We start from the raw sequence: 24,618 nt of genomic DNA, 5'->3' as shown, positions 1-24,618 counted from the left end.
CCCATCCTTGCATGCCCAATATATTGGGGTCACACTTGATTCAGATCTCTTTTTCCCTCCTCACATCCATTCTATGGCCAACTCATGCCATTCCCACCTTAAAAACATCTTCAAATTTACTCACACAAGACACAACTAAGATTTCCCACCTTGACTATTACAGCTCCATCTTTTCTTGTCTCCTTAGCTGCTGCCATCTATCTCCTCTACAATCCATAATGAATGCCTCTGCCAGTAATACCATCCTAACACATTGCTCTTCGTCTGCTGCACCTCTTTGGCAATCCCTTCACTGGCTTCCTCTAGCCTCCAGAATTAAACACAAAATTCTTACTCTGACATTCAAGACCCTCAATAACACTGCTCTCCCCATATACTCTCCCTCCCGTCCCCTTTGTTCTAATTCTTCTTCAGACTGGCTCCTATTTTGTGGAACCCTCTGCCTTGCTCCACAAGACTCTCTCCTAGTTTGGGAAGTTTCAATTGCTCTTTAAAGACTCTACTTTACAGGGATGTATACAATATATGCTAATTCTTTTCTAACCTCAGTTTTTCCTCCTTTGTTATATTCTTGCTCCCCCTTAGCTTGTAAATCTACAAGCCCAGCTGTTTTTAGATCACCTTCATGAGAGCTGATTTACAGCAGTACAACTCTTGGCAGGGCCCTCTACCCATTTGTTCTCTATAAATGCTACCTTGCATATCAAACCTATGTTTATTGTGTTGCAGCGAATACATACACTCACCGGCCACTTTATCAGGTACACCTGTTCAATTGCTTAGTAGCGGAAATTGCTAATTAGCCAATCACATGACAGCAACTCAATGAATTTAGGCAGATGGCTTGCTGAAGGTCAAACCGAGCATCAGAATGGGGAAGAAAGGGGATTTAAGTGACTTTGAGCATGGTATGGTTGTTGGTGCCAGACGGGCTTGTCTGAGTATTTAAAAAAACTGCTTGATCTACTGGGATTTTAACGCACAACCATCTTTAGGGTTTACAGAGAATTGTCCGAAAAAGATAAAATATCCAGTGAGTGGTAGTTGTGTGGACAAAAATGCCTTGTTGATGTCAGAGGATATAAAACTGCAATAAATCAATAATGAGTCAAATAAAGCACCTTTGGGATGTGGTGGAATGGGAGATTCACATTATGGATGTGCAGCTGACAAATCTGCAGCAACTGCGTGATGCTATCATGTCAATATGGACCAATATCTCTGAGGAATGTTTCCAACACCTCGTTGAATCTATACCATGGATAATTAAGGCAGTTCTGAAGGCAAAAGGGGGTCCAACCCGGTACTAGCAAGGTGTACCTAATAAAGTGGCCGGTGAGTGTGTGTATATATAATATATATATATATATATATATATATATTTATTATTTTTTTTTGCTTGAAAGCTGCTATGCTAAAGAAACAAAGGCAGAAGAGTTGAGGATTGTATAGATTTGGATACAGAGAACAAGTAGCTGCTTTATATTTTCAACCACAAAATCACAAGAGAGCAGATTCAAATGAAAAAAGCAAATGATGAGGAACCCTGTTGGAACTTTAGAATCTGAGGACTTTAACAGTGACAATGAGTTAACAGTTGGTGGAACTAAAACGGAATACAAGAAGGTGGGGAAGAGGAACAGAGAAAAAATGAGCCATGAAACAGAGCAGCTTCTTACGTAAGTCTTCTGAGGAGTGCTAGGCATAGAGCTCTGTTCCAGGAAAGGTCAGGTGTCAGGCTTAGACACCAACATCTCCTCCTCTAGCTTCAACTCCTGAAGATGTAGAAGAGATCCCACCATAATATTTCCTCTCTCTATTTACCTAAAGAACTAAACAAAATTAGGCTATCTTGCCATAGGATAGAATGCTGGTGCCATTTCCTTTTTTTTTGCTAAGACTGTCTCTAGCTGCTTTGTGTTAATAGGAATCAGCTAGCATAACAAAAACTGTGTACATGGTAGTTGAAATCACCGGTGTTCTAGAGACTGGAAAAGTTGTGCAGATTTAACATGGCAGCATCCAGGGAGTTTTCTATTTAAGTAACCATTTAATTATGGCAGGAATTGAATATGACTCATAAAGGAGAATGGCAGAGCTGAAATCCAAGAATAGTCAAAAGCAGGCTTTTTCTTCTAATTCTTTTAGTGAAAGAATAGGGAGGCCCAGAAAAGAGACATTTTATGATGCCAGGAAGAAAATGCAACTCATAAAGCAGAGGGCTATTGCAGAGGAAACCAGAGTCCAACAAAAGGCAAAACAGATACAGGACCGTTAAAGGGTCAATGAACAGATTTTATAAAAAGTACTGTTTAGTCATGCGTAGTAAAACAACGTTGCAATATACTTTTTTTTATTTTGCCCCATTTCATGTTATTCTATAGCATCATAACAGAAATGTCATATAATGATAACATTTTGGCTTCCATGTGCTTTTAAATGTGTTTGCATGTTTACCCAATCTGAAAGTATGGAATCCTGACAGCTGAATAGCAAATCCTCATGTTACCTTTGCAGCTCAAATTGGCTCCTCCAAATCAGGCAAATAGAGTGTCATTCAAAAACAGCTGTGGTTTTGGAGCTCTTCCTTCTGTCCCTCCTGCAGCAATCCATTGCCAATTAAATCTCCTCGTTTCCCAAAAGAAACAGTTTAGCCACATCCCAACCATAAGCCCCATTTATGAAGCTACAAAAGTAGCTTTGGCGCTCCCAGTGTTTCAGGCTCACTTGAAACACTAGTTAAGTAGCTGAGGTCAGGCGAGCATGTTCACGGCAGTGAACCTTGTCCAGCCAGCCATTAATAAAATGGGTCCTATGTCTAAGGCTTTGTTCCGAGTCTTCCTGATTCAGTCTAAGCCTTCCAGTCTAAATGTTGGGAGGTATGTATGTACCTTAACAGACCTCCAGCTCTAATAAATTGGCACCTAGTTGCCAAGGGTGGATTCAATTTTAAGATTGGATATCAGAGCGCCAAACAACGTAGGCAGGGTCTATGGGCAGATAGTCAAATACCAAAGGTAACAATAGGTTGAAATAATATGATTTAATACATAAGATAAAAAAGTTGGCACATTTAAAATTATACAACAATTAGTCATGGATCCATGTTACACTTTAAAATATATATTGAAACAATAGGAACAATTTAAAAATGCTTGTAGAACAATAAATAACAAAAAAAAAAAAATCTAACAAATAATGTCTATCGCTTAAAACTTAAATTCTAATATGTGAATGCTAGGAGCGCTTATGCACACTCTATTTATAAAAACAATGGGTTACAATGCACAGGTGGATAGATTCCAGGTTGCTTGAAACCGGTGGATGTGAAATGTAAGTGGCTCCAAATTGGGGTTTTGCCTATGTGTTTATCCAAAATTGTGTAACTCCTAACAGGTGGCCAAAAAATGTTACAGGAATGTCTAGAACCTGAATTCAAAATGTAAGACCTGAGGTTGTGCCTATGTGTTTATCCAAAAAGGGTGTAAATCCTAACTCAAGACTGGGCTTGAGAAAGGTCAGTGGAGACCGAAACCGGTTGACTGGTAAGGAGTATTTTAATTGTGATCACATTAAGAAGCCATCTGCACTATTGTTTGCCTTTCCTTTTTTGGCAGGTAAGGGACAACATTGCAAGTTGGAATTATTTGTTAACTACTGCCCAAGAAGATTTCTACATAATCAGCAGTTGGGATCCATATTGAGACAGACTATAGCAAGATTCTTATTATCCAATTTGAATATTTATTTGGACTTTTAAGTATTTTATGTTATATCATCCATTTTTTAAACCCACTGTTGTTATATGGTCTCTTTTAATTAACATCTCGAGGCTCTTTGAGCAAGTCCCTTATATCTAGCTCAGCAACTCTGAGCCCTTTAGATTTGTATTTTAGGGTATCAATTTAGAGCCTGTGTTCAATTTTAATCCAATCACAAAGTTTTGCCACTATTCAGTGTTTATAACAGATATTTGTTCACATCACATCACAGTTTGCAAGCAGAAACACATTTGAACACACGTTAAAGTTGTGCTGTTGTTTTTTGTTTTTTTTTTGGTTCTATTTATGCTTTATGTTTGCATTAGTTGATTTGTCAAAAATTCACTTGTATATCGTTTTATTTTGAATTCATTGTTTATTTTGAAAATAAGGTTCAGACACCCCTGCAATATTTTTCTCACATTTTTTCACTTGTTAGGATTTACACCCTTTTTGGATAAACACATAGGCACAACCTCAGGTCTTATATTTTGAATTCAGGTTCTAGACATTCCTGTAACATTTTTTGGCCACCTGTTAGGAGTTACACAATTTTGGATAAACACATAGGCAAAACCCCAATTTGGAGCCACTTACATTTCACATCCACCGGTTTCAAGCAACCTGGAATCTATCCACCTGTGCATTGTAACCCATTGTTTTTATAAATAGAGTGTGCATAAGCGCTCCTAGCATTCACATATTAGAATTTAAGTTTTAAGCGATAGACATTATTTGTTAGATTTTTTTTTATTTTTTTTTGTTATTTATTGTTCTACAAGCATTTTTAAATTGTTCCTATTGTTTCAATATATATTTTAAAAGTGTAACATGGATTCATGACTAATTGTTGTATAATTTTAAATGTACCAACTTTTTTATCTTATGTATTAAATCATATTATTTCAACCTATTGTTACCTTTGGTATTTGACTATCTGCCCATAGACCCTGCCTACGTTGTTTGGCGCTCTGATATCCAATCTTAAAATTGTATGTACCTTAGGCAGCTTAGCTAACTCATAACAGCCATGCTTCTAAGGAATGGATGTTCTATAGGAAAAAGAGCCAAAACACCCAACATAAATACAAAGTTTTCACACTGTTTCACAAACTCTAACTGATTAGTGAAGGATTCCTTGTTAGCCAAAATAGAAATGTAAAAGTATAATTTGAAATAAAATAAACAAAAATAAGGAAATGCTTTACTAGTAAAATATGTTGTATATCATGCATTTCATAATATAGAAACTGATTATTTTGTATTAAGGCACAATATACAATAAAATACATCTGAGTTTCACAGCACAACCTTTTTTATTGAAAAGCATAGAATACAAAAAGAAAATCATGATATATGATCGAATTATTAAACACATAGCAAGTTTAAAGGGACATGGTACTCATTTGTTTCTATTATGTATATGAAAGAGCAGCAGTTAGATGGTTAAAATATTTTATTTCATGAAAAAATGTTAAATAAAAGCTGTTTAAAAATGAATGTGAATATAAAAGGAAAATCATGGGACTCTACTGCTCACTAGCTGATAGGGACAACTCAGAAATAGTTGATTTATTCAGCACAGGAACCTTCATTTACTTTTATTGTAGGTTCAACTCGATGGACTTCCGAATCATCTACTATGTTACTATGTATATTACATTTTTAAACAACTTTTAGAGAGAAAAAAGAAAATATTTGAGTATAATATCTCTTTAATAGGTATGCTACATTATATTTTAATTTGCATATATAATCATGAAAAAAGCCACAATCTTCATGTAATTTAATAAATATAATCATTACAGGATATATATATATATATATATTTATATATGTATATATATATATATATATATATATATATATATATATATATATATATATATATATATATATATATATATATAATCTTTATTATTCTTTATTTATAAAGCACCAACAAATTCCACAGAGCTGTCCATGGGTACAAAAGATAAAGTACCGCGATGATACAATATATTTTAGAGACAGGACAAAATTTATCAAACAAATACAAGAGGAATTGAGGGCCCTATTTCCATGGGAACTTACAATCTAGCTATTCATATCTATCCTGGAACCCAAACACAAATATGTATATACTGTATATGCTGATCTAACGATTCCTTCTTAACTGATTGTCCAAATTCACCAGTTGTCCCAGAAAACCCCGGTTAGGAATAATTCCTCTTTGTTCTTTCACAGTTGTAATGGCTTCAACCAAGGTCATGTTGTGGTGTATCATGAGGTAAGCAAGGACGAGCGTCGCAGATCGACTAACTCCCACTGCACAATGTACCAGTATTTTACCTAGGATTAGAAAACGATGTACATTACTGATGCTCAGAGCTGTGGTAGATCATTTTTACATTTGCTTTGTTTCATTACAGAATGGTCCTTTGTATATATTTAGAATATAGGAAGAAAATGTGACATATAAAACTATATTGCGTAAAGGGACAGTAAACACCTTGTAATTACAAAACATTTCTGTTGTGTTGCTATAGAATAAAATATCAGCCAAATCTTACTGTTTTTAAAACAAATTAACACCCTTTTTACTACAATTAGTTTTCAATAGTCCACAGGCAACAAAACTAGCCACTGACATAAAGTTAGTATAGGGTGCATTGTTTTACAGTTCTTATCAGTTAAAGACAAGAGAGTTAAAGGGATATGAAACCAAATAATGTTCTTTTGTGATTCAAACAGAGCATTCAATTTAAAAAGAGTTTCCAATTCACCTCTATTATAAAATTTGCTTTGTTCCCATGCTATTTTTTGTTGAAGAGATACCTAGGTAGGTGTCTGGAGCTCTATATGGCAGGAAATAGTGCTCACATCTAGTGCTCTTGTAAATAGATAACATTCTTGCAAAACTGCTGCCATTTAGAGCTCCAGAAATGCTCAGGCACCTGAGCTTATGTCCCAGTTTCTCAACAAAAGATACCAAGAGAACGAAGAAAAATTGATAATGGAAGTAAATTATAAGGTTGTTTAAAATCACATGCTGTATCTGAATCATAGAATAAAACGTTTGGGTTTCATATCCCTTTAAAAATAGAGTTAACCTTGAGAAGTCAGCAGGGTGCATTTCTAGTTCTGGGAATTTGAAAATGCTCAATTTTCAAAGCTAAATAATATAAAAAAGAGTGGAAAAATGTAATAAAAATATATTGCAAAATTGTTTCATTATACAAAACTTAGTATATTATATTTCTCAAGGTGTTTACTGCGCCATTAACTGTAAAGCCGATAGACCAAACCTTACCCGGGGGGGGGGGGCTACAATTTAAAAAAAAAAAAAAAAAACCATGAAAATAAGTCTAATAAACTTGAAAAAATAAATGTAATTTTATAGCATAGATTTCATTAGTATTGATTCAGCTAGAGTAGGTGATTGTAAAATACAAATATACAATTTACATTATTTCAAACAAAAATACAAATATTCAAAGCAAGGACATGTGAGCGTCAAAAGAAGATTCTTGATAAAGCCCAGAAGGGTGAAACGCGTTGAATGGGACCTGCTACACTCTACTAAACTTCATTTACTACTGTCACAAAGCTGTGTGACCCTGCAACTTTAAACTTTTCTCCTGACCCTGCAAGTTAAAATCTACGGCCTAGATTTGGAGTTCGGCGGTAGCCGTCAAAACCAGCTTTAGAGGCTCCTAACGCTGGTTTTGGCCGCCCGCTGGTATTTGGAGTCAGTGATTAAAGGGTCTAACGCTCACTTTCCAGCCGCGACTTTTCCATACCGCAGATCCCCCTACGCCATTTGCGTAGCCTATCTTTTCAATGGGATCTTTCTAACGCCGGTATTTAGAGTCGTTTCTGAAGTGAGCGTTAGAGCTCTAACGACAAAACTCCAGCCGCCTGAAAATAGCAGGAGTTAAGAGCTTTCTGGCTAACGCCGGTTCATAAAGCTCTTAACTACTGTACCCTAAAGTACACTAACACCCATAAACTACCTATGTACCCCTAAACCGAGGTCCCCCCACACCGCCGCCACTCGATTAAAATTTTTAACCCCTAATCTGCCGACCGCCACCTACGTTATATTTATGTACCCCTAATCTGCTGCCCCTAACCCCGCCGACCCCTGTATTATATTTATTAACCCCTAACTTGCCCCCCACAACGTCGCCGCCAGCTACTTACAATAATTAACCCCTAATCTTCCGACCGCAAATCGCCGCCACCTACGTTATCCCTATGTACCCCTAATCTGCTGCCCCTAACATCGCCGACCCCTATATTATATTTATTAACCCCTAATCTGCCCCCCTCAACGTCGCCGACACCTGCCTACACTTATTAACCCCTAATCTGCCGAGCGGACCTGAGCGCTACTATAATAAAGTTATTAACCCCTAATCCGCCTCACTAACCCTATCATAAATAGTATTAACCCCTAATCTGCCCTCCCTAACATCGCCGACACCTAACTTCAATTATTAACCCCTAATCTTCCGACCGGAGCTCACCGCTATTCTAATAAATGTATTAACCCCTAAAGCTAAGTCTAACCCTAACACTAACACCCCCCTAAGTTAAATATAATTTTTATCTAACGAAATAAATTAACTCTTATTAAATAAATTATTCCTATTTAAAGCTAAATACTTACCTGTAAAATAAATCCTAATATAGCTACAATATAAATTATAATTATATTATAGCTATTTTAGGATTAATATTTATTTTACAGGCAACTTTGTAATTATTTTAACCAGGTACAATAGCTATTAAATAGTTAAGAACTATTTAATAGTTACCTAGTTAAAATAATAACAAATTTACCTGTAAAATAAATCCTAACCTAAGTTATAATTAAACCTAACACTACCCTATCAATAAAATAATTAAATAAACTACCTACAATTACCTACAATTAACCTAACACTACACTATCAATAAATTAATTAAACACAATTGCTACAAATAAATACAATTAAATAAACTAGCTAAAGTACAAAAAATAAAAAAGAACTAAGTTACAGAAAATAAAAAAATATTTACAAACATAAGAAAAATATTACAACAATTTTAAACTAATTACACCTACTCTAAGCCCCCTAATAAAATAACAAAGCCCCCCAAAATAAAAAATTCCCTACCCTATTCTAAATTAAAAAAGTTACAAGCTCTTTTACCTTACCAGCCCTGAACAGGGCCCTTTGCGGGGCATGCCCCAAGAATTTCAGCTCTTTTGCCTGTAAAAAAAAACATACAATACCCCCCCCCCAACATTACAACCCACCACCCACATACCCCTAATCTAACCCAAACCCCCCTTAAATAAACCTAACACTAATCCCCTGAAGATCTTCCTACCTTGTCTTCACCATCCAGGTATCACCGATCCGTCCTGGCTCCAAGATCTTCATCCAACCCAAGCGGGGGTTGGCGATCCATAATCCGGTGCTCCAAAGTCTTCCTCCTATCCGGCAAGAAGAGGACATCCAGACCGGCAAACATCTTCTCCAAGCGGCATCTTCGATCTTCTTCCATCCGGTGCGGAGCGGGTCCATCTTGAAGCAGGCGACGCGGATCCATCCTCTTCTTCCGATGTCTCCCGACTAATGACGGTTCCTTTAAGGGACGTCATCCAAGATGGCGTCCCTCGAATTCCGATTGGCTGATAGGATTCTATCAGCCAATCGGAATTAAGGTAGGAATTTTCTGATTGGCTGATGGAATCAGCCAATCAGAATCAAGTTCAATCCGATTGGCTGATCCAATCAGCCAATCAGATTGAGCTCGCATTCTATTGGCTGTTCCGATCAGCCAATAGAATGCGAGCTCAATCTGATTGGCTGATTGGATCAGCCAATCGGATTGAACTTGATTCTGATTGGCTGATTCCATCAGCCAATCAGAAAATTCCTACCTTAATTCCGATTGGCTGATAGAATCCTATCAGCCAATCGGAATTCGAGGGACGCCATCTTGGATGACGTCCCTTAAAGGAACCGTCATTAGTCGGGAGACATCGGAAGAAGAGGATGGATCCGCGTCGCCTGCTTCAAGATGGACCCGCTCCGCACCGGATGGAAGAAGATCGAAGATGCCGCTTGGAGAAGATGTTTGCCGGTCCGGATGTCCTCTTCTTGCCGGATAGGAGGAAGACTTTGGAGCACCGGATTATGGATCGCCAACCCCCGCTTGGGTTGGATGAAGATCTTGGAGCCAGGACGGATCGGTGATACCTGGATGGTGAAGACAAGGTAGGAAGATCTTCAGGGGATTAGTGTTAGGTTTATTTAAGGGGGGTTTGGGTTAGATTAGGGGTATGTGGGTGGTGGGTTGTAATGTTGGGGGGGGGGTATTGTATGTTTTTTTTTACAGGCAAAAGAGCTGAAATTCTTGGGGCATGCCCCGCAAAGGGCCCTGTTCAGGGCTGGTAAGGTAAAAGAGCTTGTAACTTTTTTAATTTAGAATAGGGTAGGGAATTTTTTATTTTGGGGGGCTTTGTTATTTTATTAGGGGGCTTAGAGTAGGTGTAATTAGTTTAAAATTGTTGTAATATTTTTCTTATGTTTGTAAATATTTTTTTATTTTCTGTAACTTAGTTCTTTTTTATTTTTTGTACTTTAGCTAGTTTATTTAATTGTATTTATTTGTAGCAATTGTGTTTAATTAATTTATTGATAGTGTAGTGTTAGGTTAATTGTAGGTAATTGTAGGTAGTTTATTTAATTATTTTATTGATAGGGTAGTGTTAGGTTTAATTATAACTTAGGTTAGGATTTATTTTACAGGTAAATTTGTTATTATTTTAACTAGGTAACTATTAAATAGTTCTTAACTATTTAATAGCTATTGTACCTGGTTAAAATAATTACAAAGTTGCCTGTAAAATAAATATTAATCCTAAAATAGCTATAATATAATTATAATTTATATTGTAGCTATATTAGGATTTATTTTACAGGTAAGTATTTAGCTTTAAATAGGAATAATTTATTTAATAAGAGTTAATTTATTTCGTTAGATAAAAATTATATTTAACTTAGGGGGGTGTTAGTGTTAGGGTTAGACTTAGCTTTAGGGGTTAATACATTTATTAGAATAGCGGTGAGCTCCGGTCGGCAGATTAGGGGTTAATAATTGAAGTTAGGTGTCGGCGATGTTAGGGAGGGCAGATTAGGGGTTAATACTATTTATGATAGGGTTAGTGAGGCGGATTAGGGGTTAATAACTTTATTATAGTAGCGCTCAGGTCCGCTCGGCAGATTAGGGGTTAATAAGTGTAGGTAGGTGTCGGCGACGTTGTGGGGGGCAGATTAGGGGTTAATAAATATAACATAGGGGTCGGCGATGTTAGGGCAGCAGATTAGGGGTACATAGGGATAACGTAGGTGGCGGCGTTTTACGGAGCGGCAGATTAGGGGTTAAAAGTGTAATGCAGGGGTCAGCGATAGCGGGGGCGGCAGATTAGGGGTTAATTAGTGTAAGGTTAGGGGTTTAGACTCGGGGTTCATGTTAGGGTGTTAGGTGCAGACGTAGGAAGTGTTTCCCCATAGGAAACAATGGGGCTGCGTTAGGAGCTGAACGCTGCTTTTTTGCAGGTGTTAGGTTTTTTTTCAGCTCAAACAGTCCCATTGTTTCCTATGGGAGAATCGTGCACGAGCACGTTTTTGAGGCCGGCCGCGTCCGTAAGCAACTCTGGTATCGAGAGTTGCATTTGCGGTAAAAATGCTCTACGCTCCTTTTTTGGAGCCTAACGCAGCATTTGTTTTAACTCTCGATACCAGAGTTAATTTTATGGTGCGGCCAGAAAAAAGCCCGCGGAGCGTTAACAGCCCTTTTACCGCCGAACTCCAAATCTAGGCCTACATTTGGTAACTTCAGGGAATACGGTGTTACTGCTAAACACTGACCAAAGATCTCTTCAAACCTTAAGAAGTCTGAGGGAACCCAGATGAAAACAATATTTGGGCTATAAGAAGAAAGGAAAACAAAAAAAAGGATAACTACATCACCAGAACGGATCATCACCCCTGACCTCTGAATCAAAGAGAAGGTCAGGTGACTTATCAGAAGCACCAGGAACAAACAGTCTGTGAATCCCTCACAGTGAAGAATATCAGCGGTTGCAACCAGGACAGATTAAGGTACCTCTACACTAATTTGCACTACGTTTTTTAAAACACGCAAACTGAACTTTAAAGACATCAAGGTATTCATCTGTTAAATTAACCATTTCCATTAACCACGATTGCTTTGGCACCTAAATCAGAATAACGGCTGTTTTTTGCCTTTTTAACTATCCAGCACACCTGAGCCAATTATATGTCCAAGGAAAGTAACTGTGTAACTTTATAACGGTATTTGTTACTGAAGAACTGTAAAGCTGTTAGGATTGATACATTTGTGCCTTTTAAATATTCAATTCACCATTTATCTTAGAAATTTGTTGCTTGCCATATGTTATCTATAGAATTAATTCCTTTATACCTGGAATTCTAGGATTATATGGTTCTAGTCTGTTTTTATAAGTATTGTATAAGGGAGACGTCCCTTTATTAATTAGGAAAAGCATTTGCTGTTGTTTTTATGTGTTATAAGAATTTTTAAATAAACTAGATTGTATAAAACATAAATTAGATTGGTATCATCATTTCCTAGCTTTTTTTAGCGCTGCTAAATAAACCCCATTTTTTCTTCTTATCCACCATTTAGTTCTCTTTGAGGGAAGAACTTTTTTAGCAGCAGGAATCCACCTTTAGGCGCTCCTATCACACTGCACGTCAAAAGAAGGGGTCACATGTCCCCTGGAATTTGTTCTTTATATTCAAATATAATAAAAGTAGTAATATATTACTGACCTGCCCTGGAAAAATATCTGCGGACACCTATGATTTTCCAGTTTTGAATACTTTCAACCTAGATTTTTCTTTCATAAATCAAGCAGAGCATACAATTTTATACAAATTTCAATTTACTTCTATTATCTAATTTGCTTTGTTCTTTAGATATTCCTTGTTGAAAATCATACATAGGTTAGCTCAGGAGCCGCAATGCACTACTGGTAGCCAGCTGCTGATTGGTGGTTGCATATATACAGTCATGCGAAAAAGAAAGTACACCCTCTTTGATATCTATGGTTTTACGTATCAGGACATAATAACAATTCTAAGCAGGTCTTAAAATGAGGTAAATACAACCTCAGATGAACATCAGCGATATGAGAGACTGATAAAGTCATACAGAAAACGACTACTTACAGTTATTGCTGCTAAAGGTGGTTCTATAAGCTATTGAATCATAAGGTGTACTTCGTTTTTCACACATGGTTCCTCCGTTTTGGCTTTATTTTTGTTAAATAAATCTGTAATGTGTCATGTGTTGTTCATCTGAGGTTGTATTTACCTAATCTTAAGACCTGCAGGGCCAGATGATTGTTATTATGTCCTGATACAATAAACCATAGAATTCAAAGAGGGTGTACTTTCTTTTTCATATGACTCTAGATGCCTTTTTTCATTGGGTCACCTTATGGGCCTGATATTCAAAACCTCTCCGTGCATGCGAGATTTTCTAAGACGTCTCGTCAGTACAGAGAGGTACCTTAAAAAAGGTCAGAAACACAAATTTGAATTTGAAAGATATTTATCTCACTACGCAGGGTTCTTGATGTGAAGGAGAGACACCTACATTACAATATAAGGTCTAAAAAAAAATCCCAAACATTTTGCACGATTTCTCTCCATGCCGGGCGAGCTTTTGAATTTGTGTTAAGTTAGTTCCCATAAAGAATGAAACAAATTTGATAATAGAAATAAAGCTCAGTGCCTGTTTTTTTATTAGCACTCGTATTTACTCCTGTATAGTGTCTGCTCACCTCCCCTGAGTCTCAGAGCACCATGGATGAATTCTGATGCAGGATAGAAGTAGACGCTCATATCAAATGAGGGCGAATCCTGAGCTTCTATACCCTTATAGGAAATATTCATTCCTTTGTAGTACTCTTCGCCGCCTCTCCATTTACTATGTGTCACATTAAGGATGTGCGTGATGCCCAGATGAAGTAGCTCACTTTTGTTTGCAGCAATTTCCCTGGACTCAGAAAAAAAGACATCTTTCAATAAAAAATACATGTTTATTGGCATTATAAATATTTGCCCTAATTGTAACTTTTTATATTAGATTCTCTGTTATCATTTTTATTTTTCTATCTCAGTGATAGACCTAGATTTACCTGTTTCTTACATTGTGCTCCCTTACTCACTTTAAAACATTTACAATGCTTTAAAAATATTTTGCTGAACTAGTATTATGCTCCATTTGTTAAAAAATTCCATTATAACTTTTTTTTAATAAAACAAATATTTCTAGCTCCCATTTTGGCTAAATACGACCAGCAGACTTAAAGGGATATGAAACCCAAAATTTTCTTTCAGACATTACGTACCATTTAAAGAAAGTTTTCAATTTACTTCTATTATCAAATTTGTTTTGTTCCCATGATATTCTGTGTTGAAGAGATACCTAGGTAGGCATCCGGAGCACTACATGGCAGGAAATAGAGCTCACATCTAGTGTTCTTGCAAAACTTCTGCCATATAGTGCTCCAGAAATGGGTCGGCTCCTAAGCTTACATCCCTGCTTTTCAACAAAGAAAAATGTATAATAGAAGTAAATTAGAAAGTTGTTTAAAATCACATGCTTTATCTTAATCATAAAAGAAACATTTGGGTTTCATATCCCTTTAAAAAAAAAAAAAACAACAAAACAAAACAAAAAAACATTTTGTGCTCCCTTAAAAGTGTCAGGTGATTGGTTAGTGTGTAATGAGGTGTATGTATATTATTATTTTTATTTTTTATGGAGTAACAATAAAATAAGCTTTTCACTTTCAATTAATGCCTCCTCTTTGCCTTTTTCCATACCAGTATTGCATGCTTTTTTAAAGAGCAGTTTTTTCTTAAAGGGATAGAAAGGTAAAAATGAAATGTATATAGGTGCATTTCAATTTTAAATTAAAGTATTCTTGCATTATACTTCCATTAGCAAAAATGCTTCTAGTAAAAGATATTACAGTTTTTCTGCAGCATACGCACATATCCTGACATTCTATCCCTTTAAGTTCCTATATAATCTATAAGCAGTCTTCTTTGTGACTGACAGAGGTCAATGCAGACAAGGTTAAAGGAATTTGTGTCCATTTCTACAAGTGGCACAATGAGTCCAAATGCTTAAAGGGACACTGAACCCAACTTTTTTCTTTCGTGATTCAGATAGAGCATGCAATTTTAAGCAACTTTCTAATTTACTCCTATTATCAATTTTTCTTCATTCTCTTGGTATCTTTATTTGCAATGCAAGAATGTAAGTTTAGATGCCGGCCCATTTTTGGTGAACACACTGTGTTGTTCTTGCTGATTGGTGGATAAATTCATCCACCAATAAACAAGTGCTTTCCATGGTTCTGAACCAAAAATATAGCTTAGATGCCTTCTTTTTCAAATAAAGAAAGCAAGAGAATGAAGAAAAATTGATAATGGGAGTAAATTAGAAAGTTGCTTAAATTTTCATGCTCTATCTGAATCATGAAAGAAAAAAATTGGGTTCAGTGTCCCTTTAATGACTGCTGAATTATTAAACATGTATATTCTTACAAATGATAAGGTACAAATCACATATATATTACTGAATGCAATACTTTTATTTGAGGTTTTTTATTTTTTTAAAATATATATTTTTTTTACTTTTTGTTCCAGATCCTTTTTGTTCCAGATTTATACTGTTGAAAGGGTTAGGTCATTACCTTTCCAACGGTGGGTCTTGGGGGTCTGTAGCTGCTTAGATGCCTGAGATACAGGCTTCTAAGTAGCATGCCCCCATTTTCCCTATACTGTCCATTGTAATTTTTAAATAAAGTTGCACAGTGACATCATCACGTCATTGCGCGTGATGTCACTGCACCAAAACGTGAAGCCCTGGCGATGCCTGACATTATACAGGCCAGATCGCCGGGGTGTGAGTCAGTGGTAGTCCCCAGATTGCCCTCAAGGTGGGTGAGTGCTAGCGACGGCTCTGAGCCGTCGTCAGCACCTGACTGGGACAATTTGCGACTGCTCAGAGCCGTTGTTAGCACCCAAAGGGTTAAAACATTTCTTTTGTATTCAGATATTTTGCAATTCAGCGCTTAATAGGCATATATTAGAAAAAATGACAGAAATCCCCTTTATTTTTCTGCAGGGGGAATAGAATATGTAGGCTTGCTAGCTAGATAAATAGCCCCTTTTGAAAACCAAATTAGTTAGTGTAGTTGTAAAATCAGGGAGCCAACCCTCAAAATGTGTCCTGTATTCAAGAGAGACTGCATTACTGACACAGGTAAGAGCTGTAATTTGTATTTAAATAAAGGTGTCTGTATATTTTAGTATACACTGTATGTAAAACTGCAGCTCTTTCAGCAAATACTAGGGGATAGAAACAGCATTGGGCAGGGTTGTGTGTCATTCAGATGTAGTTCTTATTTAGGTCTGTATTTTTATGAAAACACTACCATCTAGTGGTTATTTATGGTCAGTGACAAATATATTTCATAGATTGTAGACTGCTGAAGAAGCGTGTAAATGTATTTCTTCCTTTTTATGTTTTCTGTAATAAAATTGATACATAGTTAATGCAGGAAAAATAATCTTACCTATATTTTATTCCTAGTTTAGCATTCATCAATTGATAAAGGTTAAAAATATTATGACAGGCAACCAGATAATTTAATCCTTTTGCTGCTGAGCCATTTTTTGCCCCTGTGCTGAACTGTTTTGCAGTTTTTAGATGCTGCTAACATTTAAGGTCTACTGTAAGCTATTTTTCAGTGAGAAACCCACACATTCTATACTTTTTTTAATGAGACCTAGAAGATTTAAACTTTATCATTATGTTATGTATATATCATAACATGTCAGAAACCTGCAACATAAATGTGGAAAACTTTATTTTTAATTACAATTTAATAAACATGGTTAAAAACAATTGTGTGTGTGTTTTTACCCTAAACTCTACAGTAAAAAGAAGGTTGTTATCATATAAATAAGGGCCTTTTGGAATAGTTATGTGACTTTGTACATTTTGGGACTTCTATGAGTCTGTACTAAATAAATGCAATTCTTTCACAGCACATATTCACTATTACCACAGTGATCACCCTTGCTTTTCTCTCTCTATACATCCTACCTTGGAAAACTTATAGGGGCCTATCTATCAAGCTCCGAATGGAGCTTGATGCCCCGTGTTTCTGGCGAGCCTGCAGACTCGCCAGAAACAGCAGTTATGAAGCAGCGGTCACAAAGAGCGGCTCAGAGCAGGCGGACAGACATTGCCGGAATTCAACCCGATCGAGTACAATCGGGTTGACTGACACCTCCCTGCTGGCGGCCGGTTGGCCGCGATTCTGCAGGGGGCGGCGTTGCACCAGCAGCTTTTGTGAGCTGCTGGTGCAATGCTGAATACGGAGAGCGTATTGCTCTCCGTGTTCAGCGAGCTCTGGCGGACCTGATCCGCTCTGTCGGATCAGGTCCACCAGACTTTGTTAAATAGAGGCCATAGTCTCCTTTGGATTCCAGTACCACTTATATGCTGATGATACCCAAATCTATCTTTCCTCTCCTGATATCTCTCCCTCTTTACTCAACTAGATTTCCAACAGCCTCTCTGCAATTTCCTCTTGGATGTATTCACACTACCTCCAACTCAATCTCTCCAAAACTGAGCTGCTTCTTATTCCCCCCTCTTTGAGACATCTAACACCTGACATTTCTCTGACGGTTGGAGACTCTATTCTCAACACCTCACCCCAGGTACGCTGTCTTGGGGTTACACTTGACTCAGAACTCACATTCAACCCACATATACAAGTAGCAAAACAAAATCCAGCAAACCTCCCAGGCGTATTATTCTTATAAAGTTTATTAAATCAGAGAAAAACCGTGCAATAAAATTATGGTAAAACAAAGTCCCAGCATACTGGAAAAAAAAGCAATAGAAATGTCCAAGTGCTTACCAAATCCTGCCGTTCACACCTACCCAACATTTCCAAAATTCGTCCCTTCCTTACTCAAAAAACTACAAAAATACTTATTCATTCCATCATTTTGTCATGCATTGATTATTGCAATCTACTTCTAAATGGCCTTCCAAAACACCGCCTCTCTTCCCTCCTATCTATTATAAATGCTTCTGCTAGACTCATCTACCTATGTCGCTGATCTACATCAGTTGCTCCGCTCTGCCAGTCTCTACACTGGCTCCCCATACACTCCAGAATACAATTTAAAGTATTAACCCTAACGTACAAAGCACTCAACAGTCTAACTCCCAACTATATTTCCTCTCTCATCGTGAAATATTCTCCATCCCGTCCTCTTCGATCAACCTCTGACCTACGTCTCTCCACTCCTGTTATCTCTACGTCCCACTCCTGTCTCCAAGACTTTGCATGTGCTGCTCCTGTCCTCTGGAACTCTCTACCCCGCTTCATCCATAAGACTGTCTCCAACCTTGTAAAGCTTCAGACGCTCCTTGAAACCCACCTATTCAGAGAGGCTTACCATCTCTCCTCCATCTCTCATCCTAACCAAACTAATACATTAACTGCCTTCATCTTTTCTGCAACTACAACTAATGTAACAAGCTACCCCCAATCTTATGTCTCTGCACCCTAAACCTGTAGACTGTGAGCTCTCCGGAGCAGGACCCTCTTCCTCCTGTACTAGATTTGTTTAGTTTTGTATTTTATCACAAATCTTTGTCATTGTATAATATACCATATAACTTTAAATGACTGTTAAAACATGTGTTTCAAAAACCTTTATTTTACATTAAATATATATATATGACATACTTTATTTCCATACATTTTGCATGTGTTTTGTTATGCATATATTTGAGCAATAATAAAGCACTCTGTGCTATCTTTTTAAAGTATAGGGCCCTCTAAAAAAACTGACTGCCCCGATAAAAAAATTTTTTTACCATTCACTTGAAATACCAGGTTGCGCACTATTCTTAGGGTAAGGTTGCAATAAGGATAGCACACCCTGCGCCATCGGTTGTGCTCCACTTGTTATCTAGCCTTATGTATTACTATAGCCTAACACTTTCACGCTGCTGCTTTCTTCTTGGATATCCCTGCTGAGTTCTTGATGCCCGCGAGAGAGAATGGTTCTAAAGAAATACATTGTGTTGGTGGAACGTGCCTGTGAACGTGTTTACACTTTGTGCTCACAAAGGCGCATTCCTTATAAAAACATGCACAATCTTGTTTGAACATTCATCTTCTTTGCAGCTATAATACTGTTTCAGTACTGTGACAATCTAGTATAAGAAGATACCATAAGTCCTTCTAATAGCAACCAATAGTCTTCTCCTTGTTTTCTAGATCATGTCAAACCAGAAACTGTACTTTTACAATCAATAAATGTAAATATTGTAAAAAAGTAATACTTTAAAAAAATTAAAAGTAACAATATAGTTATTGAGCAAACATAATCAGTATGCCCATCATGCCTACATACAATTGGCATTCAGATGGTCTAGCAGTGGTGAGGATGGAAATGGATCGCAATAGGTTCCTTTTGAACTCCCAGTTGTGCAATCTCATTATAAAACCCGGTTATGAAGAAGCCTGTACTAATGGTGACAGTCACTACAGTGTGACTTAGAAACAAACATTAACAAAAAGAGATTGCTGTACACCATTTCTAGTTGTGGGGCCCTGATTTAACCTTTCTCGCAGATCCCTTAGCTGAATAGTAAGTCATGTTCTCAAAAAATATACATATTTAAATCAACCTATACATATGTAAATATGGGCCATGGCCACTGCTGAAGGATTATACAATAGTGATAAATAGAGCTTTAATGAATAAATACTAAGTATGCAAACACACCTCTAAAATGTCTCCTGTGGCCATTTCAGAGTATTTTGCATATGTGCAACATAATAGAATGTTTCCAAATTGTCTTGGAGTTCTTGCAAAGATGCCATTTCTGGAGTTTATCAAGTGCCTTGAGGTGTTGAATTAAAAAAGGCAAAACTGGTCTAAAAAAGGTGATGAAAAGTCTCTTGAAATGGATTGTGATTGTTGAGAACTTTTCAGCACCTTCATAAAAACAGAGCTTTTATTGGGGAGCTGAAAATGCAATTGTGTGTGCGTGACATAGATGATCACTCTTTTTCTGGCTGAAAAGGCTTCAGCTGATATATTGTGACCCCAAGGTCACCTTTACAACAAGGCCCCTCAGCACACGCACAAACAGAGATATTCTTGCAATGAAGACAGGCAGACAGGTTCCTTAGCTGAGAACCATGACCATGCCCTAAAGTGTGGCATAGTGAAGCTGGACCTGTTCTCATGGGGAACTGAACCCTTTACTATGCCTAAGAATGCTGATAACTCTAAAACGTGCGCCTCTCCAGCCTCTTCTATTGACCAGGGTCTACCCCAAAATACGTTCCTCATCTGAGCCCCTTATAGTGAACATAGCTAAGCTGAGCTTGTCACATGTCTCTCCATCTGATAACTTGAGCCCTCTGTGTAGATTCTGTCTTAGTTTCCTGCAGCTATAACTACCCTGTGTGTATGGTTTGCCTGAGTATATTCCAACTTGTCATATGAATACATGTGTGCTCAAATTCATCTAATTATGCTTTTGGGCAGTTTTTCATTCAGTGTCAGGCCCTGGCAGATAGATGAAGTTCTCCTCAATAACCTAGACTAAAGCTTAGCTAGTCACTAATCTAATTTTCTTGGTTATTAAATAAAATAGCTTTTATATTTTATTTATGCATTTGCCGTGCAACATTTAATTCCATGAAGGTATGTTAAATTGTCTTTAACCCATAAAAAAAACTTAAATAACGTGAAATGCATGTTTCCATTTTTTGCATATGTAATCAGCTTTTCCTGTTATTTTGTATACATAACTTAGCAGTATTACTAATTCAAACAGGCGTGTTTGACTAGAATGGTTTACAAATGAAGCATAAATATCTCCAGAGCATATATACTGTCTTGCTGAACAGCTCTTCTAATTGATTGAAATAAGGGTCCTAAATAAAAAAAACATAACTTATTTACTCCAGTTTTGTTATCTCTTTCTTAATTTTCACTTATCTGTTAGAAAGTACTTTCTACTATGAGAGGAATGTTTGACTCGTGGGTATCCAGAGGAGGGGGCAAAAGGGGTGGTTGTCCCCTGAAGAATTTTGTGCTTAAAATTCATGGATTCACATGGTTGGACTCTTAAGCTACACATACAATAATGTTCCATATGGTGGTCACTTAAGGTATTGATGACATAGCTGAGACAAAGAAGCCATGATTAAGAGCATACCAATTTACATAAAACAACTTACTGATCTCCCAAATACAGTCCAGGCCAAACTTCATCTACATGACGCCATCCTGCTTTCCCTGTGTACAGGAGTTTCTCCAGCTCAAATACATTTAGCACAGGGCGGCTATTCCTCTGCAAAGGTCCCCTGAGAAGTAGATCAATTGAAGTAAAGCGAGATGTTGCCATACTTTTTCAAAAGAATCTATAACAGAAAAGGAAATAATTCAGTCTGGGTTAAAGATTTATGTTAGTAAATAGTTTACACATGAAATATATTTGGATAGTTATAATACTGTCAGCATTGGATTAAATGGCACAAAATTATTTTGGCTCTGAGATCTTGGTCATAAAGCATTTGCATTATTTGCAAAACAAATCTGTGTAGCTCATGAGTTCAGCCTATTGGCATGTAAGAGAACAGTTTCATTTCAGTCACTTTAATCTCTTATTTACAAACTGTGTGAGCTTTTCTAGTTATTTCACTATACTAAGTTAAGAAGATTAGTATAATTTAAATTTCTTTGCATTTGCATTAGGCAAACTAGCATTGTAATATTAGCCCTCAATTTACATAGTGGTTCTGTTCTGATGGATGGTTGTACAAATGATGTATACTTAACCCAATAAGAAAATGTAAGCCAATGGGAAGTGAATGATTTACATTCCAGGTTCCTCTCAAATTGGTATTAATAGAACTGGTGTAAAACTAGGGTCACCTGTATATAATCTCAATCCTTAATTTTGTAAAGACAGAAAAATAGCCTTAAATAAACACCAAAATTATTTAAAAAATATGTTAAAAAGTAAACAAAACAAAAAAATATGAATGCCCATTCTTATCTATCAGATGTGAAAATTATTTTGTCCTAGTTATGATGAAACTCCTAATTGCAATTTGTTAGTTTTCAACAACATTGTATAATTCAACTTTAATTTCTATTGGAGCTACTAATGTTTACAGGATCTCAAACCTGAGTTAATTATTTGTGGCCTATTGCTTGTACATTATGCTTGCCTTGACATGGTGTAAAGTCCTTAAGCTAGCTGCATGTCATTCAAAAAGATAAAACATAAATTATCATTCATACTGAAATAATATTGGTGATATAGGGACCACAATAAAACTAACCTCATTGACCATACTCATGCCATTGGTGACTCCTGACCACAGTTACAGTAGCCACAACTTACCCCTCCACAAAACGTCAAAATTCTGACCCTACATGTAATGTTGACCCGCTACAATCCACCTTAACACCCTAGACAGCTGTCCAGCTCAAACCTTCAAACATCCAAAGGACCCCTTCTACACCATTCCCAAAGGGAGCACTCTACTTGACAACCCCCACAAGAAACCCCTGAACACCCAAGGTACCTTCTACAATACCTTAGGTTCTCCTTTCTTTGCTAGACAACCTCAAAAATAAATAAATACAATTACACTTCTTCACCTATAATAATGTTCTATTGTGGTCTCTCTTTATGCTCTTCTAGCCAAAAAAGAGGGTCCCATGTATTCATATTGTTTGACATCAGTCTTAACATAGATCTGTGTTCCATCAATGTCATAATTGAGCTCTCCGGCCTCAATCATGGCTGGCTAATCTTTTATTGAGTCAGGATTGCTGTGCAAGGTAATGGAAATAGATTGAAACACTGACCTAGGTGCAAGGTGTTGATGGTGTGGAACAATTGTAAAGGACCTCGTTTATGGACTAGAAGAAGGTAAAGATATATCATGCTGGATCATAGTTTATGGTAAACAAATAATTTTAAGGTTATGTATTGCTATTATTTGTGTGGAGTTTTAACAGTCAGTAAGGTGCCCTTATGTGTCAGGTGTTCTCTTAGGTAAATTGATCAGCATCATTTACACTGGCGTTAGAGGGACATGCAGTCTAGAGCTCCAAAATTTAAAAAAAGATGTTCTATATGTTTTAACATATTTTATTTAATACACACTACATACATAAAGTACATAGAAACATAAAGAAAACTAACAGCATTACATAATACAAATCTCACACACAGACGGGGAGAGAGAGGAAGAGTGATAGACTGAGTGAAAGGGAGAGAGCATGAGTGAAGGAGAAAGTGATAGATGAAGACAGAGTAAAAAAGAATGGGGGTGAGAGAAAGGAGTGAAAAATAGGTAGTGAGAGAATGAAGTATGAGTATAAGGACTGTATGTGAGTGAATGAGCAGAGTAAGAGAGCTGTAAGCCATTGGAGGGGTGGGGGTGGGGGGTGGGGAGAAAAAGGATTACTTACTGTGTAGAGCAGAAAGAAACAATACTTGTTGGGAGGTTTACCCAGTGCCCTTACTGCAGCCTTTGCCCATGACACCCCCACCCATGGCACACCCACAGCTCTGCCCCTCCTGTTCTGGCTCCACATTTAAACATTGGTGGGCCACTGCCCACAAGTGCCTTTCATCTATCTGTCCCGAAAACGCTCTGGAAAATGAGTAAGTAAGGTGAGGTAAATGAAAGGGACACTAAACACGAAATACATATCTTGTACCTCCCACTAATCATGGGAGCAGCCATTATGGAACCAGTGCAGACACACTCCTGAACTTATCTTTCTGTTTTCAACAAACTATAACAAGAAAACTAAAAAGAATTAATAGAAGTCAATTGGAAAGTTGTTAAAAATTGTATGTTCTCACTGAATCATGAAAGAAAAAAAAATGGGTTTTATGTCACTTTAAGTCATTCACTAAAGCCCAAATTGGCTCATCCAAATAAGGCAAATGATGGGTGTTTGTTTAGCCATAGCTAAATAATTAAATTTTTAATTGATTAAATACCTGCATGATATTTAGAGCAGAAAACGGTTAGCTGAAATACACAAAGTTTACAAAAATTGTGTTAAAGGGACATGAAACCCATTTTTTTTCTTTTATGATTCAGATAGAGCATGCAATTTTAAATTAAATTTCCAATTTATTTCAATTATCTAATTTGTTTTGTTCTTTGTGTATCCTTTGTTAAAAAGAATACCTAGGTAGGCTCAGAAGCTGCTGATTGGTGGCTGCACATATATTCCTCTTTTAATTGGCTTCCAGCTAGCTCCCAGTAGTGCATTGTTGCTCCTTTAACAAAGGATACCAAGAGAATGAAGGAAATGAGATAATAGAAGTAAATTACTGTTTAAAATTGTATGTTGGATTTTGTGTCCCTTTAATACATTTGTAATACGTTGCAATATCAATGGGTTGAGCCATATAGACAGAGAGGAGAAAGACATGAGGGTTTCGCAAAAAAACGCTTCCTCACCCCCTCTGAGGAAGCGTTTTTTGCGAAACGCGTGTCAGGGGTCCTTTGAGAGAAATTCTGTCTCTCCCACTTTTTAACTGCTTACCCATGTTGTAACAAAATATTTAAAAAAACCTATTTCTTATTTTTATCTGTCCAGCAGTATATTTATAACAGTAATAATAACTATAATTAGCCCTCGGATTGTAAGGGCTT

General features: G+C 36.9%; 1 protein-coding gene across 1 annotated transcript in view; it reads right to left on the bottom strand.

Moving 5' to 3' along the window:
- Window positions 1-5,669: 5,669 nt before the first annotated feature.
- LOC128663435 (dual specificity protein phosphatase 26-like) overlaps window positions 5,670-24,618 on the bottom strand; it is a 41,799-nt gene continuing 22,850 nt past the window's right edge. The window contains exons 2-4 of the mRNA XM_053717754.1: window positions 21,163-21,345; window positions 13,636-13,850; window positions 5,670-6,092 (exon numbers count right to left, since the gene is read on the bottom strand). Coding sequence (XP_053573729.1) covers window positions 5,899-6,092; window positions 13,636-13,850; window positions 21,163-21,329 — 576 coding nt within the window. The 5' untranslated portion in view covers window positions 21,330-21,345 and the 3' untranslated portion in view covers window positions 5,670-5,898. The remainder of the gene's footprint in view (window positions 6,093-13,635; window positions 13,851-21,162; window positions 21,346-24,618) is intronic.

The sequence above is a fragment of the Bombina bombina genome, chromosome 6, assembly GCF_027579735.1.
Source record: "Bombina bombina isolate aBomBom1 chromosome 6, aBomBom1.pri, whole genome shotgun sequence".
Classification (NCBI taxonomy): domain Eukaryota; kingdom Metazoa; phylum Chordata; class Amphibia; order Anura; family Bombinatoridae; genus Bombina; species Bombina bombina.
This window is presented reverse-complemented; position numbering and strand designations above follow the sequence as displayed.